The 22613-nt window shown below is 38.2% G+C and overlaps 2 protein-coding genes across 4 annotated transcripts; both read left to right on the top strand.

The window, feature by feature from the left end:
- The first annotated feature begins 9833 nt into the window (after positions 1–9833).
- On the top strand, positions 9834–16268 carry LOC103717619 (putative beta-1,3-galactosyltransferase 2). Of its 2 annotated transcripts, none has more exons than XM_088722988.2 (11): positions 9834–10456; positions 11254–11350; positions 11622–11686; positions 11821–12032; positions 12127–12190; positions 12701–12773; positions 12941–13061; positions 13714–13801; positions 13889–14014; positions 14186–14295; positions 15774–16268. In XM_088722988.2, the coding sequence occupies exons 1-11, from the start codon at positions 10326–10328 to the stop codon at positions 15920–15922; spliced, it is 1236 nt and encodes a 411-aa protein (XP_088579114.2). In that variant the 5' UTR covers positions 9834–10325; the 3' UTR covers positions 15923–16268. The 2 variants fall into 2 exon arrangements, with proteins under 2 accessions (XP_088579114.2, XP_088579117.2); XM_088722991.2 differs by lacking the exon at positions 15774–16268 and adding an exon at positions 15195–15607 and having other exon boundaries at positions 9900–10456.
- Positions 16269–19906: 3638 nt separating this feature from the next.
- On the top strand, positions 19907–21766 carry LOC108511668 (uncharacterized). Of its 2 annotated transcripts, none has more exons than XM_017845309.5 (2): positions 19907–20041; positions 21361–21766. In XM_017845309.5, the coding sequence occupies exons 1-2, from the start codon at positions 20030–20032 to the stop codon at positions 21613–21615; spliced, it is 267 nt and encodes an 88-aa protein (XP_017700798.1). In that variant the 5' UTR covers positions 19907–20029; the 3' UTR covers positions 21616–21766. The 2 variants fall into 2 exon arrangements, with proteins under 2 accessions (XP_017700798.1, XP_089786722.1); XM_089930596.1 differs by lacking the exon at positions 19907–20041 and adding an exon at positions 20497–20711.
- Positions 21767–22613: the final 847 nt, after the last annotated feature.

Consider the following 22613-nt stretch of genomic DNA (forward strand, 5'->3'; position numbering starts at 1 on the left):
TTCATGTTAATGAAACTTTGAGTTTCTAGCAATTTGGTGCACATATATTCTTCAATTCAAAAATTTATTTGAAATAAAATTACCTATATAACCCTCCAAAAACATGGCAATTTTTTAACTTGGTTCATCAAATAAAAGTTGAAAAGTTTTTTTAACATCACTACTAGACAGTCTAGACTTTCAAACTTCAAAGCATGCTTTCGACTTCTAAATCAAATCATTGAATATCAAACTCTATAAATCCCATAAAACCTTATTTCTCAAATCTATCTCATAAGCTATATACAGGTTGTATCTAAGTAAAAATTTTTCAACAACAGTTTGTTGGTTACAAACTTTAGATGCAGCCATCAATATTTTAGAGAATTATCCAATCAAGAGTGGCACGGTGTACAAGGCTTCTGTTTTTGTGGGATTTAAGAAGGGTCAAATATATGCAGCACTACTTCATGTGCAAAGAGGTTATTTCGAACCCGTGACAATCTAAGAGAATTATCCAATCAGGATACTCCAAAAATTTAAAATAAAGTAAGGAGAATGATCAATGCCCCTGCAAATTGGAAGGCTAGCTTCCATTTTGGCCCCTTTTCCATGCATGGCGTGCTTGGAAATTCAGAAGTGTCGGTACACATAACAATTGAATGTACCATTTAACAAGTGACCATGCTCCCAAATGTCAAAATCCAATATGCATATTAGGGCAGCCCAAAATGGAAACTTGGATTCCGTTTTATACTGGACCTAGTTCCTACTAAACTATAAAAGATTCAAGATGTTAATGAGATTGAACTTTGTAAGTTGAGGGGAAAAACAGATAGATATATAGCAGCAGAAAACTATGCTATCGTAACATCTCCAGGGCAAAATATTATCAAATGCAAATGAATTAAGTGATGAAATGTGCAAACAAAAAATGTTTCCGCACTGACCTTTAATAGCATAAGCACTAGGGTTTGGCAAAGCTCTTTAGTCAATTACTGCCGAGACTAACCTTGTCTACATGTTAATAACGTAGTTTAGCTCTATTAAAATGGGCCATGTGTTCAATTTAATGTTGATTATACACCGGATAGATTCTGGTTATTAGTATATGAATTAAAAAAACTTAAATAATACCTTTCAGCTTATTTTTTTGGGGTAAGATCTTAAGTTGTAACAAATGGTATCGGAGTAAACATAATTCATAGCCTATATGGATCAGGAACACTATGGCATTGAACTATTTAGGTTGACTACGATCTGATCATAGTGTTTATAATTGAATTTATAATATTTGTGATTGGATTTGAATGAATTTAGACCCTTAACTTGGGAAAGATGCCATAACTTAAATAGGAGGAATATGTAAGGACTCATACAAACATGTATTTAATTCTATATTAGCTATGAACTAGGTAAATCTTGGATATTTTTACATGAGCTAAGAAATTCAAATAATATCTTCCATTCTATCGTTTGTCTCCTAGAATACCGTTCTTCCCTCCAGGCTTTCACCACCCTTCTCTAAACCTGGAGCTTTACTCTTCCCCCTTATTTTTGTCTATGGTATACTACTTTGCAAAAGTAGATTAGTTGCAAAGCCACTATTCATGAACCAATGAAATGGAGAAGCTAAATCCTTCACTACTGCTAAGATACACGTGCCACTCTAGTGCAAGTACAGCGAAGATCTGCCTTTTAATCAGCTCTTCCAAAGTCCCTTGCGCACTTTGACTCAGCTGCCAACCCTGCAAGCCAATTAAAAAGGCTGATTCGCTTCATTCACGGGATGTGTTGTGGGATGGGGTTTCGAACTTTAGTCCCACATCGGCTAATCAGCGGAAAGATCTGTGCCTTATAATGAGGAGGCCTAAAACCTTTCCTCACGATGACCCTTTGGTGGGACAAAACTGTGAGGGACGCCCAAGCTCCCTGTACGAGCTCCGCGCCTGCAGGTGGGTGCGCACCCCATGCAAGCTCCGCGCCCGCGGGGCCCAGAGCGGACAATACCTCGGAAGGGACGCAGCCGCTTTTCCTGCTCGGCCGGTGTGCGGGCTGTTGCCGGGGTGAAAATTCCGCAACAGATGGCGCTAGAAGAAGGGCCCCGGCCACGCACAGACCTTCCTGCTGGGGGGGCTGTGTTGTGGGATAGGGTTCCGAACTTTAGTCCCACATCGGCTAATCAGCGGAAAGGTCTGTGTCTTATAATGAGGAGGCCTAAAACCTTTCCTCACGAGGGCCCCTCTACGGAGGGACAAAACCGTGCGGGATGGATGGGTGGCTCTCTATAAGGGTTACGATCCCCGATCTCCAAAGCGGACAATACCATATAACGCTCTGAGTTGAGCTGTTCCAGCACTCTCTCACTGACAAGGGCCCTTTTGTGGGACAAAACCGTAAGGGACGCCCAAGCCCCCTGTACGAGCTCCGCGCCTGCAGGTGGGTGCGCACCCCGTGCGAGCTCCGTGCCCGCGGAGCCCAGAGCGGACAATACCTCGGGAGGGACGCAGCCTCTTTTTCTGCTCGGCCGGTGTGCGAGCTGTTGCCGGGGTGAAAATCCCGCAACAGGATAGTCCCTCCATGAACTATTCTCCTTGTAAGACAAGGTTATGTGCATGTTCATGAATGTGCTTGTGTAATTATTGTCATCGAATCAATAGTTGCAATATCATTTTGCAAACCATGCCAAATTAATGTATCATAATTATACAAAATCATGTTAATGAAATTTGAGTTTCTAGCAAATTGGTGCACGTATATTCTTCAATTCAAAAATTTATTTGAAATGAAATTAACTACATAACCCTCCAAAAACATGGTGATTTTTTAACTTGGTTCATCAAATAAAAGTTGAAAAGTTTTTTTATCATCACTACTAGACTCTCAAACTTCAAAGCATGCCTTCGAGATCTAAATCAAATCATTGAATACCAAACTCCATATAAATCACATAAAACCTTGTTTGTCACATCCATCTCATAAGGTATATACAGGTTGTTATCTAAGTAGAAATTTTTCTGCAACAGTTTGTTGGTTACAAGCTTTAGATGCAGCCATCAATATTTTAGAGAATTATCCAAATCAAGAGTGGCACGGTGCACGAAACTTCTGTCTCTACAGGATTTAAGAAAGGTCAAATATATGTGGTACCACTCCATGTGCAAAGAGGTTATTTCGAACCCGTGACAATCTAAGAGAATTACCCAATCGAGATACTCTAAAAAAATTAAAATAAAGTAAAGAGAATGATCAATGCCCCTGCTAATTGGAAGGCTAGCTTCCATTTTGGTCCCTTTGCCATACACGGCGGGATTTGAAATTCAGAAGTGCCCGTACACAACAATTGAACGTGCCATTTAACAAGTGACCATGCTCCCAAATGTCAAAATCCAATATGAATAGTATGGCAGCCCAAAATGGAAACTTGGTTTCCGTTTTATAATGGAAACCAAGTTTCCATTTATAATGTCAAAATCCAATATGAATAGTATGGAAGCCCAAAATGGAAACTTGGTTTCCGTTTTATAATGGACCTAGGCCCTACTAAACTATAAAAGATTCAAGATGTTAATGAGATTGAACTTTGTAAGTTGAGGGGAAAACAGAAAGATATATAGAGCAGAAAACTATGCTATCGTAACACCTCCAATGCAAAATATTATCAAATGCAAATGAATTAAGTGATGAAATGTGCAACAAAAAAGAGTTTCAGCACTGATCTTTAATAGCATAAGCACTAGGGTTTGGCAAAGCTCTTTAGTCAATTATTGCCGGGATTAACCTTGTCTACATGTCAATACCGTAGCTTAGCTCTATTAAAATGGGAACAAATCTGCTAGCTTTGCTTACATTTCATCTTCCACCCGCTGCCCCCCACTTTTCCTTTTCATTTTACACCTATGGGGCCATGTGTTTAGTTCTATATCGATTATACACTAGATAGATTCTTAGTATTAGTATATGGATTAAGGAACTCAAATAATACCTTCTAGCTAATTTTTTGGGGTAAGATCTTAAGTTATGACAAATGGTATCGGGGTAAACATAGCCTATGATCTATATGGCCTAGAGAACACTATGGCATGGAACTATTTAGGTTGACTACGAGCCAATCATAGTGTTTATAATTGGATTTGTAGTACTTGTGATTGGATTTGAATGGATTTGAACCTTTAGCTTGGCGAGAATACCATAACTTAAATAGAATGAATATGTAAGGACCCATACGGGTATGTATTTAATCCTATATTGGCTATACACTAGGTAAATCTTGGATATTTATGCATAAGCTAAGAGATTCAAATAATATCTTTCGACTAATATTTTTAGATAAGATTCTGGATTGTTATAGGGTGCTGTTTAGCCTGTTTTCAAGGACGGTCGTTTTACCGTTTGTCTCTCCAGGCTTTCACCACCCATCTCTAAACTTGAAGCTTTAGGCCCTGTTTGGGGGAGCTTTTGGAGGGCCAAAAAGTACTTTCTGGCCCTCCAAAAGTACTTTTAGATAAAAAAGAGTGTTTGGTAAAATTTTGGAAAAGCTGTTTCAGCTTTTGCGGGAAGCTGAAAATAGCTTTTTGGCAGAAGCTCCATTTTGGAGCTTTCCGAAAATGCTGTTTTCAGCTTTGTCGGGAAGCTGTATTTTTGACCAAAATACCCCCATTTAAAAGTTCATTTTCCTCCCAAAAATCTCCATCCCACCGCCTCTCTCTCTCACCATCCCCCCTCTCTCTCTCTCTCCCTCTCTATCTCCTTCTTCTCCTCAATGCCGCCGGCCCTCCTCCTTTTTTTTTGTTTTTGTTTTGGGAGGCAGCCCGTGGCTGCCCAGCCACCCGTGGCCGTGCTCCCCAGCCACCGCTGCGACCCACCAGAACAAAAAAAGAGGAAGGAGCGGCCATGGCCGCCGCCTCCCCGGCAGGACCAACGAAATGGAGATTACTTTCCAAAAGTAGATTAGTTGCCACTATTCATGAACCAACGAAATGGAGAAGCTTCATCATTGTTCAACGGATCCTTCATTACTGCTAAGATACACGTGTCACTCTAGTGCAAGTACAACGACGATCTGCCTTTTAATCAGCTCTTCCAAAGTCCCTTGTGCACTTGGCCTCAGCTGCCAACCGTGCAAGCCAATTAAACGGCCGATTTGCTTCATTCACGGGATAGTCTCTCCACGAACTACTTTCCTTGTATAAAACACCCAAAAAAATCAAATGCAGCTTTGTAAATGGGGCATGTTTTCCTACAATCATGAAGATAAGATCCCAATTTAAATTTCCCCGTAAAATCTCTCCATAATTTATCTAGTGGTAATAGAATAACCAATCCGCATGGATCTAATTCATGATTACATATACCATAGCCAATTTCTTACATGATTATGGTTTAGGTCGCTTGTTTTTTTCGGGTTATTTCGATCGATGGTTTAGTTCACATTGTTTCGTGCCTAATCGCATCTATTAGGTCTAAATTTGAGTCAATTGGAGAATGAAATCTAGACATCGGACCAACTACAAGAGTGAAGGATTAGCCTAGGTGGGTCCAGAGTGGGTGAGATTTTGGTTGTACCTTAGTGAACCAGGGCCACTCCACCCAACTCCATTCCCATCCAAATCAAATGGTTGTTGGGGATTAATTTAATCAACAATTAAAAAAAAAAACCCTCTTTATCCAATAAGAATCACCGACCAAAAAAAGGAAGTTGTCCCCATGGCCGCAGGAACCAAAAAGGTCCATTTTTAGAGAACCAAATCACCTCGTAATTCGTGCCTTTAGCCGACAATTGACACACTTTCACCCCACCTGACAGCTAAGAACATCAAGTTTTACTGTGACCCACTCTTAACCGGGACAACTTCGAAGGACCAACGGGAAAGCTAAGCTAACCTCCCCATTATTAATGTGAGGCGAAGTACAGAACAAGGATTTTTGGACTCCATGGGCACGTGATGATGGGGTAAAGGATTGGAAAGATAGGAATCTTAGGACCCAAAAAAACTTGAGGCTGGGAATATATAGTCCAACTGGGGCCCTTTATAAATGCGCCGTCCAATTAGGTGATGCGTGGAAATTTTTGGCAGAAGAACAGTTTGGTGCTCGGAGCCGAGTTGCGGGCGGCGTGGACGGGCATTCGCTATGCTTGCCACGAGTTGCAGGCCGATTCTATTATTTTGGGAGGTGATTTGGTCACGATGATAGGTTGGATTCAAAGGAGCCTAAGTGGCTTGGGCGGGTCCCATCTTTGCTTCATAATATTTGACGTTCGAGGCTAAACACGTTATTAGAAAGGCCACGCATGTGGCTAATCACTCTGGCAGCATATTATGGACCCGAAGGGTTGAGTTGCTTAGAGCATTTTGTGATATGTTGTTTTCTAATTTTATTAGGTGTATTCGTACTCGTGTAGTCTGATCCATCCGCATTAGCAAAAAAAAAAAAAAAAATGGTACCGCGGCTGCAGGGGCCAACCATGCATGTAGTGTGAACAAGGGTCAAAACTTGGATGCCAGGTTAATGGTTGGCACCCAATGCTATCCTTTTCATTGGTGGGTTTGTTATTATTGATGATGGTGATGCACCAATTTATGGAACGGTGATGAAATGGATTTGGCACAAGTAATTCATGTTTGGGAAGATTGGTCACATGCATGTAGGTGGGATTTTATTATTATTATTTCCCACCATGGGAGAGGAGTTGAGTAATGATAGCATAATTAATTCAGAAACCTTGCTTGTAAAAGTCACTAAACTAATGCATTGGTTAAACTTTGTTTGCATGTATAATGTTGGTGCCTGCTCATTATTTAAACTTGGAGCCAGTTCAGTATGTCTCCAACTGAATTTTCCTCTATCCTGATTTGAATGGCTTGTGGCTTTTTCCCTCTCTTGTGAGAGGGGAAAGAAAAGCTTGTTGCATTGATAGGGGAAAACATGTACATGATCAACAATTTACATAACTGATAAAATAAATTAGAATGAGATGGAAATACCAGATACTAGCCACTTAAGTTCTTGTTTTAAACCCAGAGTCACACTAGGTTAAACATGGTCCAACTGTAGCTAATGGATTGCTTTGGAAATAAAAGGATGAGAAGCTTTTATAAACCAACTTGCACTCACCTAAGAATTGTATACCCCTACACCTGCAAGAGGATTAGGTATATGCACCATCATGCCAGCTAGGTATGGCCCATGCCTTAAGATTCAACCTCCATCTAAAAATAATACGAACACACACAAAATTTGGATCCCACTCAATAGAAAATCAATAAAATATTAAAATAAAAGCAATGGGACAAGTACACGTCTAATACTCAGACTTTGCATCTAGAGTTGAATTGAATTATAATGGATCGATACCTAGATCCAAAACAATCTGCATCTCTATACCTAAATGAGACATGTTTCCAGCTCGAATTATTTTGAAATAAAATGCCAGCCCATTTGCCGAACAATTCAATTGGACCCATGCAAACTGACTGACTTAGTTGTAGCGTGGCTTAGGAGGTGGCAGCTCAAAACAGAGAAGATGGCAGCGCCCCACTCACCTGAGTTAAAGCCGACCGGAGGAAGGGTGCACGCATCACCACTGAGACGGTAGCACGGTTAGAACGGAGCTAAAATTTCACCGGAGTAGCCCAGTTTCAAAATGTGCAGGCATTGATTAAATGCGGAGACTGGATGCCCCCCGTCTGATTTGTCCGATGGAATCGCGATCTGGTATGCTGGTACTTAAGTAGTGCTGATGTGACGTACTCACACGTGAAAGGGACTGCTATGTTGGTGGAGCTTTCCGGCGGGTAGGAAAGATATGAGTAAAATTTTTCTGTCCATATCGAATATTTTTCAGCAGGAAGAAGGCCCAGTAGGGTTGCTACGCGGGTGCGCCCCCCCCCCCCCCCCCCCCCTTCTTTTTCAAAAAAAAAAAAAAAAAGAGAGAGAAAAAAAAACAAGAAGAAGGGTGCACGCATCCCAGCGATACCTTTCTTCCCATGCACGTGGTCTCACCCCCTCCCTCTGGCTTCTGCCTCTCTGCAAAGCATAGAAGAAAGTTATTAAATGTTATCAGTCTGAAGCAAGGAATCCTTCTGAAAAGAGGAGAAACTCTGCAGTCTGCAATGTTTAAACTCTAATAATAAAATGGCCAACCTCGGGATCTACGATTTGATACATACATGAATTTAGAACTTAGACCCTACTTTGTAGATCAATTGGGTGCGTTTAATTAGCTTTTTAAACAAAAATATATAGTTGTTAGTTATTAATTTATTTGAAGTTATGTATAATGTGCATTGAAAAAGTTTATTGTGTGCCAAGAAAAAAAAAAAGTTGATTTTTTTAAAAAAATCTTTTAAGTTATAGAATTGATAGTAGAAAAAGTTCTATTCTTATTTAAGTTCTGAGTTTTCATTAAAAAATAGACATAAAAAAATGACAAAAAAAATTATTCTATATAATGTACTCTAATGCCTACTTCATATGATTTTTGTTCTTATACGTGCATTTAAAACTTAGACACTACTTTGGAGATTACTTGGGTGCCCTTAATTAGCTTTCTAAATGGAAGATGCCCTTCTTCTTGCTGAAGTGAACGGAGAGGTGGTCGGGATGTGGTCTGAGAGTCTGGCCACGTGAAGTAGAAGGAAGGGTTGGTTGGGAGGTCATTATTGAGAGCGTGGTCTCCCCCATCTTGCGGACGCTGTTTGACCCCCGACTCGTGCTGCTGTACGGTTATTAACTAATTAATCAATACTAATGAAGTGGATTTTTTTTTTTTATTAATGGGGGGTCAAAACATAGACATCTTAGGAGGCTGCTGAGGTTAGGTGGTAATTATCCAAAGGAGGAAGACCATTAGTTACTTTACTCTTTTTTTGTGAGAGATTTGCTTAATTAAAGGGATTTTTGGGACATTTTCTCACCTAAGAAGAGTATTACTAGTTAGTTGGTTGAATCATCTATTGTTATTATTATGTATCGAAATACATTTTGCCATTTATCAATTTCTATATGGCTAGTAAAACTTTTTCTTGCAAATAATTTGATGCCCCATGGTTAGTGCCGTGCTCTCATGGTAAGTGAGCATTGTGAAATTGTGGTTCGCAAGAACATCGAGATGGTTGAGAGTTCGTTGCACAATAAATATATAACTTTGTAATGACAAGCCTTTTTATCTAACTTTATAGCTTATTTATCAAATAGAGGAAATAGCATGGTAATCTTGACTTGCTAAGTAATTATGATATCAACACCCCCTCTCAAATAAATAATAATAATTTAGAGGATCCAATATGGTCGGTGTAAAGCACCAAAGCTAGCATGGCACATGGCATGCAGAGTTTTTTTTTTTTTAACATATTTTTTAAATAAAATTTGAAATATAAGACATGTAAAATAGGTTGAATTATATAAAGGTCATCATAATTCAGCCTATATACATTCGAAAATGGGTAAACAATAGGCCAATAATGTTGTAACACAATGAAGGCCATCAATAAAATGATGGGACCGGACCATTTAAGATAATCATATGAATGTTTTTTGCGCTAAAAGATTATACTCATGAATGAAGACAAAGTACTCGGTTCCAATTGGAGTATTTCATATTTTTCTTTCATGGATGCTATTATTATTTTGATCAATAGGTGTCCTATTATTTTGATCTTAGGTGTCATAATAATAATGGGATCAATAGAGAATTTAATGAGGCAAAAGGCTGAAATTTCTTTCAGGGATCAATAAAAAGTATACAGTAATCATGGACCCAGCAATTGACTCCTAGATTTGGGCTTGGTCTGGTATGTGATCTCCTCTTTGGAAAACAGCCTATAAAGGATTAAAATCCCATGCCCCGGTCCCACGCGTAGGGGCACTCATGCCAATTTGGTGCAGTAGTTCTAACACCATCCATCAATCAGTTCGTCAAGCAGCCCACATGGTCACCCATGGCTTTTCCTCTCTTTCTAAGGTGGTCGGTCTTTTCCTCGCTTCACCCCAAAGAGAATAAAGAGAAGAGGAGAAGAGGATAGCAGAGGGAGAGAGGCTTCAAAAAGCTGAAGTCTTTGTAGAGAAATCCTATCGTTCACTCTCTTCCTCCTTTTGGTTCACCCAAGCTTCTTGCTTCTGGAATTCTCTCTCTGTACTGGTTGAAGAAGAAATTCCGAACCCTACTGCTAAATTCGAGCAGTGTTTTGCTATAATTTCGCTGTTTCTCTCTACTTCTGTTGTTCTTTTCTGCTAAAGATAAAGGTTTTTGTGAACAATTAGAGATGGGTAGCAGGGGAAGGAGGGGTTCTTGGGCTGTTGCTGTGTTAGGATAAAGAGGGGAGGAGAAGAAGAGAGCAGTGGTGATGGGTTTCAAGAGCAGAGGAGGAGGGATAGGGGGAGGGGGAGAGGTTTGTTCGAGGGGGATGACGTCGAAAAAGTGGACCTTTTTGCTTTGCCTTGGGAGCTTCTGCGTTGGTCTCCTCTTCACCAACAGGTTCCACTTCTCCATCTTCCCTTCCGAGCTTGGTGTTGCTACTCAATTTGTTGCTTAGATTAGAACGCTACCTCTTTAATTTGAATTTTGCTTGTTTGAGTGTCTTTCAGTTGGTTTCCGAGTTGGATATTCCTAATATTTTCGGAATTCTGGCGTGAGCGGTTTTTGGATTTCATTTAATTTGTCAGTTCCCATTTTGGACATAAAAATTGGGAGAAATCGTTGATTTTGTCCCATGCCTTTTGGATTGATAAATAGTTGCATTAGGAGATTTTTTATGTCACTAATATTTTTTTTAAGCTAAAAATAGGGCGTATGCAATGTTTGCGGTGGTAGGCATTTAATGCTCTTTGTTGGAAATTCAGCCTTTTGCCTCATAAAGTTGGAGAACTTTTGGTTTTCTTGGATGATTTTGTGTGACAAAAGACCTACCAAAGCGAATCTTGAAAACGGGATTTATGATTATTTTTTGACAAAAAAGATTTATTTGTTTGTATATGTTTAACAAGAGTTAGTTTGCTTTTTGGAAGGTGCTTTTGCTTTTCAATGATTTAGAAAGACAAACTGCATTTCTTTGGTTGCGATGCGATTGTAAAAGGTCTGTGCTGCTGCAATCTTTTGTCCATTTGGCAAATGATGGCTTCATTTGTTTGCTTATGAAGTATCTTAGCATCATTGACTTGTATGGCAATGCACAATGGAGCTGTTTCTATTATACCTTTTTTTTTACTCCCCTTTTTTTTTTGCTAGTAAGGTATAACTGTGATTTGTCATATTAATCCCGAACATGGTAACAGAATGTGGACGATGCCTGAAGCGAAGGACATTATCAGGAGAACTGGAACTGAAGATAATAAGATGAACCTAGTCACAGGCGATTGTAGTCTAAAAACTGTGAGTACATTAACCTACATGCCAGTATTGTCAATTCAAATTTGCTTCTGATGGGATCATGCAGTTGAATACAAATCATAATTTGTGGTTTTATTACGATCAGACTACAGGGAATTCACTAACATCAAATATCATATATTATTTTCTTAGTGTATTCCCAATGCACATTTGGCCTGATTATAATACCATCTTGAAGTTTGTTATTTAGTTATGTATTTGAGTTGTGGTGGCTTATGGATTGTGCCTCCTTTTTTCCCTCCATGTCTGTTAGATAAATGAAAAGCGGCAGTCCAAAGACATTCTAGGGCAGGTTTCAAAGACTCATCGTGCTATACAGTAAGTTTGGCTAGTGTGTACTTTAGGTGGATTTCAATATTTTTTATGTTTAAATTAGGTTTTAACAGTCTGGTTCACCACAGATGAAGCAATCAGTTTCAATATAGTGAGTAACAAATCCTTTTGGCATGCAGGACGCTCGATAAAACTATATCAAACTTAGAAATGGAATTAGCAGCTGCAAAGGCTGCACAAGAGTCTATACTCAATGGTTCTCCATTAACAGAAAATGTAGTGGCAGCTGAATCGACTGAGAGGCGGAAATATTTTATGGTTGTAGGAATTAATACTGCATTTAGCAGTCGTAAGCGAAGAGATTCTGTTCGCGCAACTTGGATACCTCAAGGTTCACAATTTTACCTGCATTTCCCTTCGTTCTTGCATTATTGATGTATTGGTATTGTGGATCTGATCATCATATGCCAATTTCCATATAATAGGTGAAAAAAGAAAGAAGCTGGAGGAAGAGAAGGGTATCATCATTCGCTTTGTAATTGGTCACAGGTGTGTATAAGTGAACACTAATTTTGTCATAGTCATATGGTTGACATTCTGGGTGAGCGTGTATACTTGTCTATTTGTAGATGTATGCTGGAACATATTGGGTAATATTGGCAAATTTTAAATGAGAAAATTAGTTAGGCTACAGAAACTAGTTTACTCAAGCTTTGGATCCATGAACATCGAAATACTATTACAATGAAACCAATCTAATAAGATCCAGTTTATCGATATGCATGTAGGATGTTCAGGTTGGGGGGGGGGGGGGGGTGTTGCATTGAGTACCCTTTGTCCTATATTCAGATTACCCATTCACTACCCTCTTCCCACATATTCCCCCATACACACATGTGCAAATATGTAGACAGGGAAAGGAAATTCAAAGAGGAAAGGAGGAAAAGAAGCAACAAATATTCATAGTCATTTATTGCGTCCTTTTTTCTGGTGCATGCTCTATACTTTAATTCTTCTCCACTTTTTTCTCTTTGCTTACTGTAAGTTTATTGATTCCAGTGCGACATCAGGTGGTATATTGGATAAGGCAATTGAAGCTGAAGATCGAAAACATGGGGACTTCATGAGGCTGGTGAGATTTCTTCTTTCAAATTTTCCTTACAGGAACACACTTTGTTGCAAGTTGCAACAACTCTATATGTTATATGGTTGTCCAATGATATGCTTGCATCGGCAACTATATCTGCCACTATATACAGATAACAATAATTTTTTTTGTTTTTTTTATTTATTTTGCAGGATCATGTTGAAGGATATCTTGAACTATCAGCCAAGACCAAAACTTATTTTGCTACTGCTGTTGCTATGTGGGATGCAGATTTCTACGTCAAAGTCGATGATGATATACATGTAAATATAGGTGAACGAACGGCTTTTCTATTACCCACTTTCTGGTCTTCGTCTAACAATGGCCAATTATTTTTGCTTATACGACCATTATGATGGTCCTGTAGGACAATTATGATGGTAACTTATAATCTGAACTGTCCAATCCTTAGTCCGGAGCAGAAAAATATCTGTTACCTCCATAGTCATGAGCTAAGGGCTCTAAGAACAAGTTCTATACCTTCACACTCTATACCTCTAGCTCAACATTTTAAGGGCACACAACATACAGTCACTTGAACATGACTTAAGTTTGACAAATAGCGCATGTTTGGCTCAAGTTTGACAATGATTGTAATATAGTCATCTGTTTTGACACTTCCACATAATATGTAAAAGCACATACCTAATCTTGGTCGGTCATTCAAACTGTGCACACCAATCAATTTAATTGTTATCAGTGTCTACTTGTTAGGTTCATGTTTCAGTTATGAGTCCTTTTGAAATGTGATTTCCATTTGTCACAAAAATTAGGCTGGTTTTGTTCTGAGGTTGCCTTGTGCTCCCCAAAAGATTTCCTAAATTCTTTACTTATATGGAGAGCTAGTGAGCCTTTTGTAGGAACTCAGTACTTTTCTGATTGTTATTATCTGGTTATTGAATTTTCTATCTCCAAACCGTTGCAGGAACCCTTGGACTTACATTGGCTAGGCACCGTTCAAATCCTCGGGTTTATATTGGATGCATGAAATCTGGTCCTGTCCTGGCTCGAAAGTAAGCATTCCTTGAAAGGTGAAAAGGTTAGCTAGCAAGCAGTGGTTCAGAATGCTAATTTTGATATGTGCCATTGTGATGGGACAGGGGGGTGAGATATCATGAACCTGAATACTGGAAATTTGGAGAGGAAGGAAACAGGTATTTCCGACATGCTACTGGTCAGATATATGCCATTTCAAAAGATCTGGCTACTTACATATCCATTAACCAGTAAGCCAACTTTACCTTGATTAGCTATATTTTTATATATTCTGAGTCATTATCTTCTGTGGGCATTATATCTTACTACTAATATGATTGGTTTTAGATAGATATGAGCTTTTCGTCTACTCATATGAGGTCTGACTTTCGAAGGAAACAAATTGGTTTTGTTCATCTCAGGCACGTGCTTCACAAGTATGCAAATGAGGATGTTTCATTGGGGGCTTGGTTTATTGGGTTAGATGTGGAACATATTGATGACCGAAGGCTATGTTGTGGTACCCCACCTGGTAAAGCTTTGTTTTTCTGCAAAAATATTCCTGTCTTTGGATGTTTATTTGTTAGACATGACTTATACTAACTTTAATGTTGGAATGCATTTTTCTGTCTTTTCTCCAAATTATCTCTTGCTTCTTTCGGTGAAACAGCAATGCCTATTTCATAGGGATTTATTGTCATGTTCATTGTTTTCTTCTACTTCATGTTTTCTATATATACTAGCAACTGGGCAAGTGCAATGCATGTTAGAAAAAAAAATAATAGAAAATATAAATATAAATTAAAATTTTATTAATAAAATATAAAATATAAAATGGAAAAAATTAATTGAATACATAAGATTGATTATAAAATAAAGATAATGAATAAAAAACAAATTAAAGAAATATATATAAAAATGTAAAAAGTTGACAAGTTTTTCAATTCAAATTGTATGTGGTAGGTTTTTTATTTTAGTCTCCAAAATCTAATTTGGAATGAAAACTAAAAATGTCTTGGAAGGCTAGACATGGCAGGATTTTGAGAGGATGCCAAGATCAACTTGAGCGGGTGCATTGGCGAGAGAGAGAGAGAGAGAGAGAGAGAAATTAGCAAGATTTTCTTTTCCTTAATTTGTGCATAATAGGAAATATATGTTTACTTTAGCAAGATACTTTTTAGTAGTTTTTTCCTTTAAAATCTCCTTAGGCATTAAGGCACAAGGATACTGATATCGTACTTTGCCATTTCATGTTAACAATGACATTAAATATCCAGCTCAATATATCTTTTAGGTGGATGAGTTATTTAATAAATGGTTTTATGTTTTGTTCCCTTGTATCCTAGCTTTCAGGCATTCATAGATCTATTGGCTTGCATTTGCATGTATTTAATTTTGATATAATGTGTAACTAATTTGTTGATGTTTCAGGCAGTATGTGCTATCAGCAAATGATCTGGTATCACCCAGATAAACAAAGTAGTGGGATTAATTGGTGAAATTGAATATTGGAACCACCTTTGTAAGATAAAAAAAGGTTTGCAGTTTAAACCAAAACAAACCACGAGGAATGCAAATTTGCGTGGTGTTACAAAGAAAACCAAGGCTGAGTCCAAGGCACAGTCAAGACAGGCATTCATATGTCTTCATCCTAGTAGTTAATTAAGAATGGATCACTAGATGGAGGCTAGCTCCAGAAGCTTCTAATTGCAGATTAAGTCAATATGTGCTGGAAGAGTGTTTTGTGATTTTTCATGGAATCATATGGATATCCAAGGCCATGATGGTTTCTCTATCTTTATTTACCAAGTGCAGCTGTAAAAGTATTTCCTTTGCAGAATCTTTATCATGCTTTTTTGTATTGTAGTGTCACTAGGATATTATCTCCATACTTTCATACTACCATCATTAAACTAAACATGCTAGCTAAACTATTAATGCCACACTAATGTACTTTTTTTTGAGTATGCATCAGACTGAGACCAATACTTGGGTGCTAATTCTATGTAGATTGTGAATGGAAAGCACAGGCAGGCAATATCTGCGTTGCCTCCTTCGATTGGAGTTGCAGTGGTATCTGCAGGTCTGCCGAAAGGGTCCGAGAGGTTCATCGCCGTTGTGGGGAAGGTGAAAATGCTCTATGGAGTGCAACTTTCTAACTGGAGTGGTCTTAACATGGCATTCAGAGGAAGCTCAAAAGACTAATCTGTTGTATGAATATGCATGCATGTGTATATGGTACATGAAGTGTATTTGACTTGTAAGGGGATCAGAGTAGATCTCTCTAGGGAGGGGACCTTTTCCATTTTCTAGTAGAAAAGATCCCTAGATGGAGAAAGGAAGCAGGAAAGATTATATATATATGTATATGGAAGCAGAGAGAGAGAGAGAGAGAGAGAGAGAGAGAGGCAGTTCTACATTCACATTCTTTAAATTGCAGGGATGGCCATTTTATAACCATTGTTAATGGCTTCCAGAAACATAATAAGTACTAATTTTCCATTACATGTTTGCCACTCGTTTGATGAGCATGGAGGTGGCTCTGGTGGACACACATTTTCTGGTCCTTGTGTACAGTGGTAATGGGATGATGGATGAACTCTCAGTGCACCTACAGAAAGTATAATTATGGGAATGTTCTTCTGTTCTTTTCTGATCCTTTCTTTTACTTCCGGAGTTCCGGTACAACTGTAAAAGCAGGGTCTCACATTTGTAGGAAAATAGATGGTTGCATCCTTTCGAAAGATTGAACTATCTTCCTGTTGGAATTGTCATCTGGATAGAAGGTTTTAGTGTGCATCGACATGTGGAAACTACATTTTGTTGGGGCTTGGCTGTTAGCTAAAAGATGGGTTTAGTTGTTCCCAGTAGGGAGAAGCAGCTTAGTCTTCTTGAGAGGAAGAGAAACAAGAGGGCGGTTTGGAGTTCTTCTCTTCCAACTCCTGCTTTGTGTGCCATCTTGTTGCAATGCAGCCGTCACTCACAATCTTCTCATGGCTTCTCTTCTGTCCTGTCTTTTAGCGTTTTTTTTCTGAACTCTGGAATCTTTCTTTGTTGATCAACCTGATGTAATATACCTTCTTTAATTTCTGATAAAAGGCCGGGTGTTTTTTCCGTGCCTTTAGCCTTTCAAACCCATGAACTCCCCAAGCTCCCGAGTCCCATTGGCAAGATGCTATTCATCTTATAGCAGCAATGCTAAGCCAACTCATGGTGGATGGGAAGTTTGGGCTAGTCCTTGGAGCTGGCCATTTTGAGTGGCATCCTTATCTTCCACTCATACTCCATGCCATATTGCAGGAAAGAAGCGGGCAAGTGACAACTCATCTCATTCAAGTAAATATCACCTAAACCAATCGATGCATTGCTTGCTGATGAAATTATATGTAATGTCAAGTATTATGGGTCCATTTCATATCAAATTGGTCAGGTTCCTGATTAGATTGCTGTTGGATCACTAATTGCTTACCCTGGCTTGATGATCTTTGTTTCTAGAAAATCTATAGAAAAAGATAGGCCACAAGCTCATCAACATTTCATTGATTTTACGAAGTGTGGAACAAAGGATCGATGATCTAGTTCAAAATCTCAGTAGTCCAATTTCAATGCTCAACCAATTTTTTCACAGATTATTTCAACTAATTTTCTAAATTTACTCATTCTGCTGTCTTTCTTATTTACATATACATATATACATATATATATATATATATATATATATATATATATATATTGAGAGAGAGCAAGGGAGGGAAGAACAGTTATGTTATAATTATCCAGATTCATATTTTTATAGATGCATCATTTAAGAATTACTGAACCTACAATTTCTTGTTGCTGACAAGAGGGGTGGAACATGTACCAAAAAAAAAAAAAAACCCAGGAGGCTATGGAACTACTAGGAAACCCATCAGTTCACCTCTTTTCATATTTTTCTTGAGCTGATTTAAATCACCCAATCCTCTTGGGATCAACTGGAATCCAAGTTTGTCCAAGTCCTTGAGGGCTTTAACTCTGCGCATCCTTGCCATTGGACCCTTCCAATCAGAAGATGCCACTTTCCATGCTCTGATTTCTGCAGAGGGAGCTTTCCTGCTGCTTTCTAACACATAAGAAGAGAGAGAAGCATCTCCTCTTTCTTGACCCTGAGAGACGAGTAATGGAGCTACTCCTCAGTGTTGCCTCCCTTTGGGTGATGGCCAGGGCTTAAGTAAGAGGCATCATTTGCCTGTACCTACTCCTTTTCTCCCCTACCTCCGTTTTCTCTATTCATTCTCTATTATATTAGGTGCTTGGTTGGCATCAATGCCATTTCAGCTGGGTATGCTTTTGCTTCTGTTCTCCTCCTGTGCCTTTAGATGCTTCAACATTGACTTAACTTCTCTTTATCTCAGACCAGGTTATTCCTCAAACCTTTTTTTCCGGTTGCATCTGTTACTATGATGAACAAATTTATTAGTGTTTTGACGTTCTCTAACCTTCATGTTTGCAGGCTGTGGCATATTTAATGGTGACATCTGGGTCTGCAGTGGCTGAGGTGCTCTACTTGGCACAAGAGGGTGGTAGGGATGTCTCATGGAGTGAGGTGTGCAGTTACTATGGCAGGTTTGGCAGAAGGATGAGGGTGTCATTGGCTTCAGCAAGTGTGAGGCTCCTTCTTTGATATCTGAAGTAGTTGGGGAAGAGGGGGAGGAGCTTTCAGATGTGATCTTTTAAGCTCTTTATAAGTTAGACTTGTAGATTCTTAACTGAAGTGCATGCCTTTTTTTTTTTAAAAAAAAAATCATATTGAATACAAAGATAATTAGATTAAGGATTAAAGATCTTGAACAATTCTTTTACTGCGTGATATATTTGAAAGGACTAGTTTCAGAGAAGTCAAGGAGAAAGTTGTGATCATGAAGGAAAGGAAAAGGTTGTGTAAAATGTTAACTTTATCTTTTAATATGTATAAAATGCTTATTATTATGTTCCTATTGTAGTGTCATCATAAAATGGTCCTATAAGTTTATCCAACCATCAACACAGCAGTTTATAAAACATTGCCACCAATTTGAAGTGTTAATTAATACCGATTTTTATATCGATAACTTCAAAAGGAGCTGATGCATTTCTGCTTAATTCTTTGTAAGCAGAGGTTGATGTACGTTTAGTCTTCTATGGATACTATATCAACAAATATAATTTAATTTTATTTGCATACAAAAGTTTCATAATACTTCGTAATACTCTTATACTGCTTTGTAAGTCTAACTTCAAAAGAATACTTCAGAAAATCATCATAGTTTCTAAACTTGGCAAAGATACATGAATAATGACCATACATTGGGTGAACTGAGGTTGGCATCGAGTGCATGCACGCATTAATTATTTGCTATATCTTCACTTTCAAGGGATTAATACCATGATTATGATACATTACCAAAGTATGCACATATATGCTCCTCATTAATTTATATTTGCATTCAAAACATATCTTACATTGGTGCAAGATGAAAACAACACATATCAAAAGGAAAAAAGAACGGAACATATATATTTATTCTATGACCATATAAACATATAATGCAAAAGCTTCATTGTATCTGGACATTTGTATTTACTACACAAGGTTTTTTTTTAACTAATCTCTTTAGATGCATCCTCCTCTTTACTGGTTATACTCCTCCAAGGACATCACCTAACATAAGTATTACAAAGGTTATGGATCAAAAAAATCATAAACATCAACAATTGTTCCTTTTTTCCTCCTTTCTTGAACCCTCGCGTACGTTGCATGTATGGAGCACTTAATCACTTAATCAATCACCATTTCATGCATGTAAGAACAATTCGAGATAAGATGATGGAGGATGGCAATTTGAGATGAGCGGCATGATGAATGAAATGAGAAATAATAATAATAATAATAATAATAATAATAATAATAATAATAATAATAATAATAATAATAATATGATTGGCATGAGTGCATTGAAAGTCGTGCGAGGGGACTCACGATTAGATTGGCAATTTTTCGGAGGAAATACCTCACCAATGGCATGATCCAACCTCCTTCGTCGAGTGGTCAGAAGATGGGGCCCACATGTCAGTGAGGGTGCCAAAATGGGTGCGACCAGAAACGGGTGCTTCTACCGTTCCTCCTTGCCGATATAAGGAGAGGCCAATCTCCTCTTCCAGTCTTAATTTTAGGGCAGGTAAATTGTGGGCTCGTTTCGTATCCCAGCACCAGCAGATCATTGTAGCAGTTTCCATCCTTTTCACGGATGAAAGAAAAGGTGCTCTCTCTCTCTCTCTCTCTCACACACACACACACACACGTTTGGATTTTTTTTTTTTACCATGTTTTGATTGTTGGGTTTTCTGCAGTCGTGAGCTTTTTGATCGAATCCGATCTCTGGGTTTACTTTGTGGTTGTGTTTTATTATTTATCTGGTATATAGATCCTAAATATTAACAAAAGATTGATGAGAGAGATGCTATGAGTGAAGAGATTTTTTTAAAAAAATGGTCCTGTAATTAGGATGTCACAAGGAATATATTCGAGCAGTATGATGTATTCAATTGATGCGGATCTATGTTCAAGGTGACGGGTTAACTTATTTTGCTGCGACATGGACCGTCTGATAGTTGACAGCTTCGACCAGCGAGAAGCCCTAAATTTCACGACATTTCAATTCTTAAAAAGATTCCCTTGTCTGCGATCTCGATGGGACCAAGGCATTGTTTGATTGCAACATTTGATCTATTACAAAGATTCCCTTGTCTGCGATTTCTTCTTACAACAAATTTGAAAAAAGGGGTTTTTTTTGTCATTTGTGAACAACACCTTCTGATAGGATTTTTTTTTTCTTTTGTTTTTGATGCATGTACGAAGACACGCACCGCTGTATGCATCGCACGGCAAGTAGTCATTTTCTAGCAAGGACTGTCTATTGCTTTCAGAAAGTAATCATCGAATGATAATTTTTTTGATTCAGTCAAGCTTACGAATTTAGCTTATGTTAAGCACACTTTACAAAGCCTTCTCGTGGGGGTTCATCACATTAGACTAACTCATTAATCCTAGTTGATCATTTACCTTTTTTTTTTTTTATACTAGGTTTTATTCATTTCACTTCTACAAGTCGATCCTTCAAATCCATCGACTTTTGAACATCTGGAATCTGGATAGAATAAAACTCTAAAAAAAGTACACCATGCATGTTTTTCGAAAGGAGAGCAGTGCTGCTTACAATGCTGCAGAGATTTTTCGGAAGAACCAAATGTCTGTTTATTCTATTCTTCATCAGCTTCTTTTTTCTAATTTTATTGGTTATACTCACGGTTTTGTGTGAGGTGCCGTTGTAAAAAAAAAAAAAAAAAATGTATATCATGAGAGAACTTCTAAAAGATTACCGACTCTCTTCCATTCTTTCAAAAAAAAATCCCTTAATGACAAAACTCGATTTGTATTAATAGATACATATTATCATATATTCATTGAGTCCTCAAAGTTCTCGGACGGGTTTAAACTTTGCTAGTATTATATGATGCATGTTGTAGACTGGCAGAACAAACTGAGAAGAGTGTAATGAATGGTCTCTTAATTTTTCAGAGCATGGGGTCTGCGAAGGAGGCACCGAGTTGGGCAGATCAGTGGGCCACAAGCGGGGGCATGTACGACGACGGCGACGATGAGGCCAAGGCCGAAGGCAGTGGGAAGAAGATGGGCAATGTGAAGGCTGTGGCTTCGGCAAGCCTCGACAAGGCCAAGGCTGCCGCGACTGTGGGAGCGCAGAAGGTCAAGAGCGGCACCAGCACGGGCTTCAAGTGGGTCAAGACACAGTACCAGAAGAGGACCTCCAAGTGACTGAATGACCTCTGTGCAAAGCTAGATCACTTTGACACCTTGACGCTTTTCATTCCATTAAAATTTCATGCTGCTTTCTGAAACCATATATTTTGATTAATGTTGGTTTTGAATTTTTTTTTAATAAAAAAAAGACATCCTAATTTGCACATATTCCCCTTAGTGATTCTCCAATTTTTCCATGTTTCAGTTTGGAAAATTTTATTATTTTCATTAGGGAGGATAATGCTCAAATGTATTAGTATGTAAAGTGGTACACCCAAACATGTTTTCATTAATCAGACGCCGTTGTCCGAAGATAAGTGACTTGTATCACTAGGGACGCTGAAGATATATTAGTATGAGTTGCTCGGATGCTACTAGGAATAGTAATTATCTATCAGAGTAAACTCAGTCTATCATGGAGGAGATCACAGATTTGAGTGCTAACTTTGAACTTATCTGGTAATGTATTGTAGACTGCATAACGTTAGGGACTCAGTATGAAGTAGACTAGTTCGCTGCTTCAACTTGTTTTGGGTATGTGTTCATACTTCACAGGCATTCTTCTTCTTGGACTTGCTTGAGGTAGCATTAAAAAAATCATTTTCATTGATCTATATTATATTTTATATCAAAAATTATTTTAATAGCTAAAAAATGTTTTCTATAAAATGTATGCAATATAAATAACATAAAAGCATCGTTGAAAGAGAGTTCGTAACATAGTTTTGATGAGTTTATTGTTTTATATTAAAGCGTGTGTTTCTCTCAACCAGCCACCAGAACACATTTTTTTCCACGGATCATGTCAGTTCAAGGGGGTGAGAATTGACCTAATAACCCAACAAAAAAGTTGGCATTCAACCTTCTAACCTAACCTGATAACAGTTAACCTTTTAAGCTATTGATATTGCATCTCACTAAGAAGGTTAAATTGACAATAGATCACCACATTGGCTGGTAAAGTTGCTCATGCAGAAAACTTCGATCTGACCATGTGTCAATAACTTGAGCCT

Source organism: Phoenix dactylifera, chromosome 1 (assembly GCF_051530095.1).
Source record: "Phoenix dactylifera cultivar Ajwa chromosome 1, Ajwa_hap1_PhDact_Kaust_v1.1, whole genome shotgun sequence".
Taxonomy (NCBI): domain Eukaryota; kingdom Viridiplantae; phylum Streptophyta; class Magnoliopsida; order Arecales; family Arecaceae; genus Phoenix; species Phoenix dactylifera.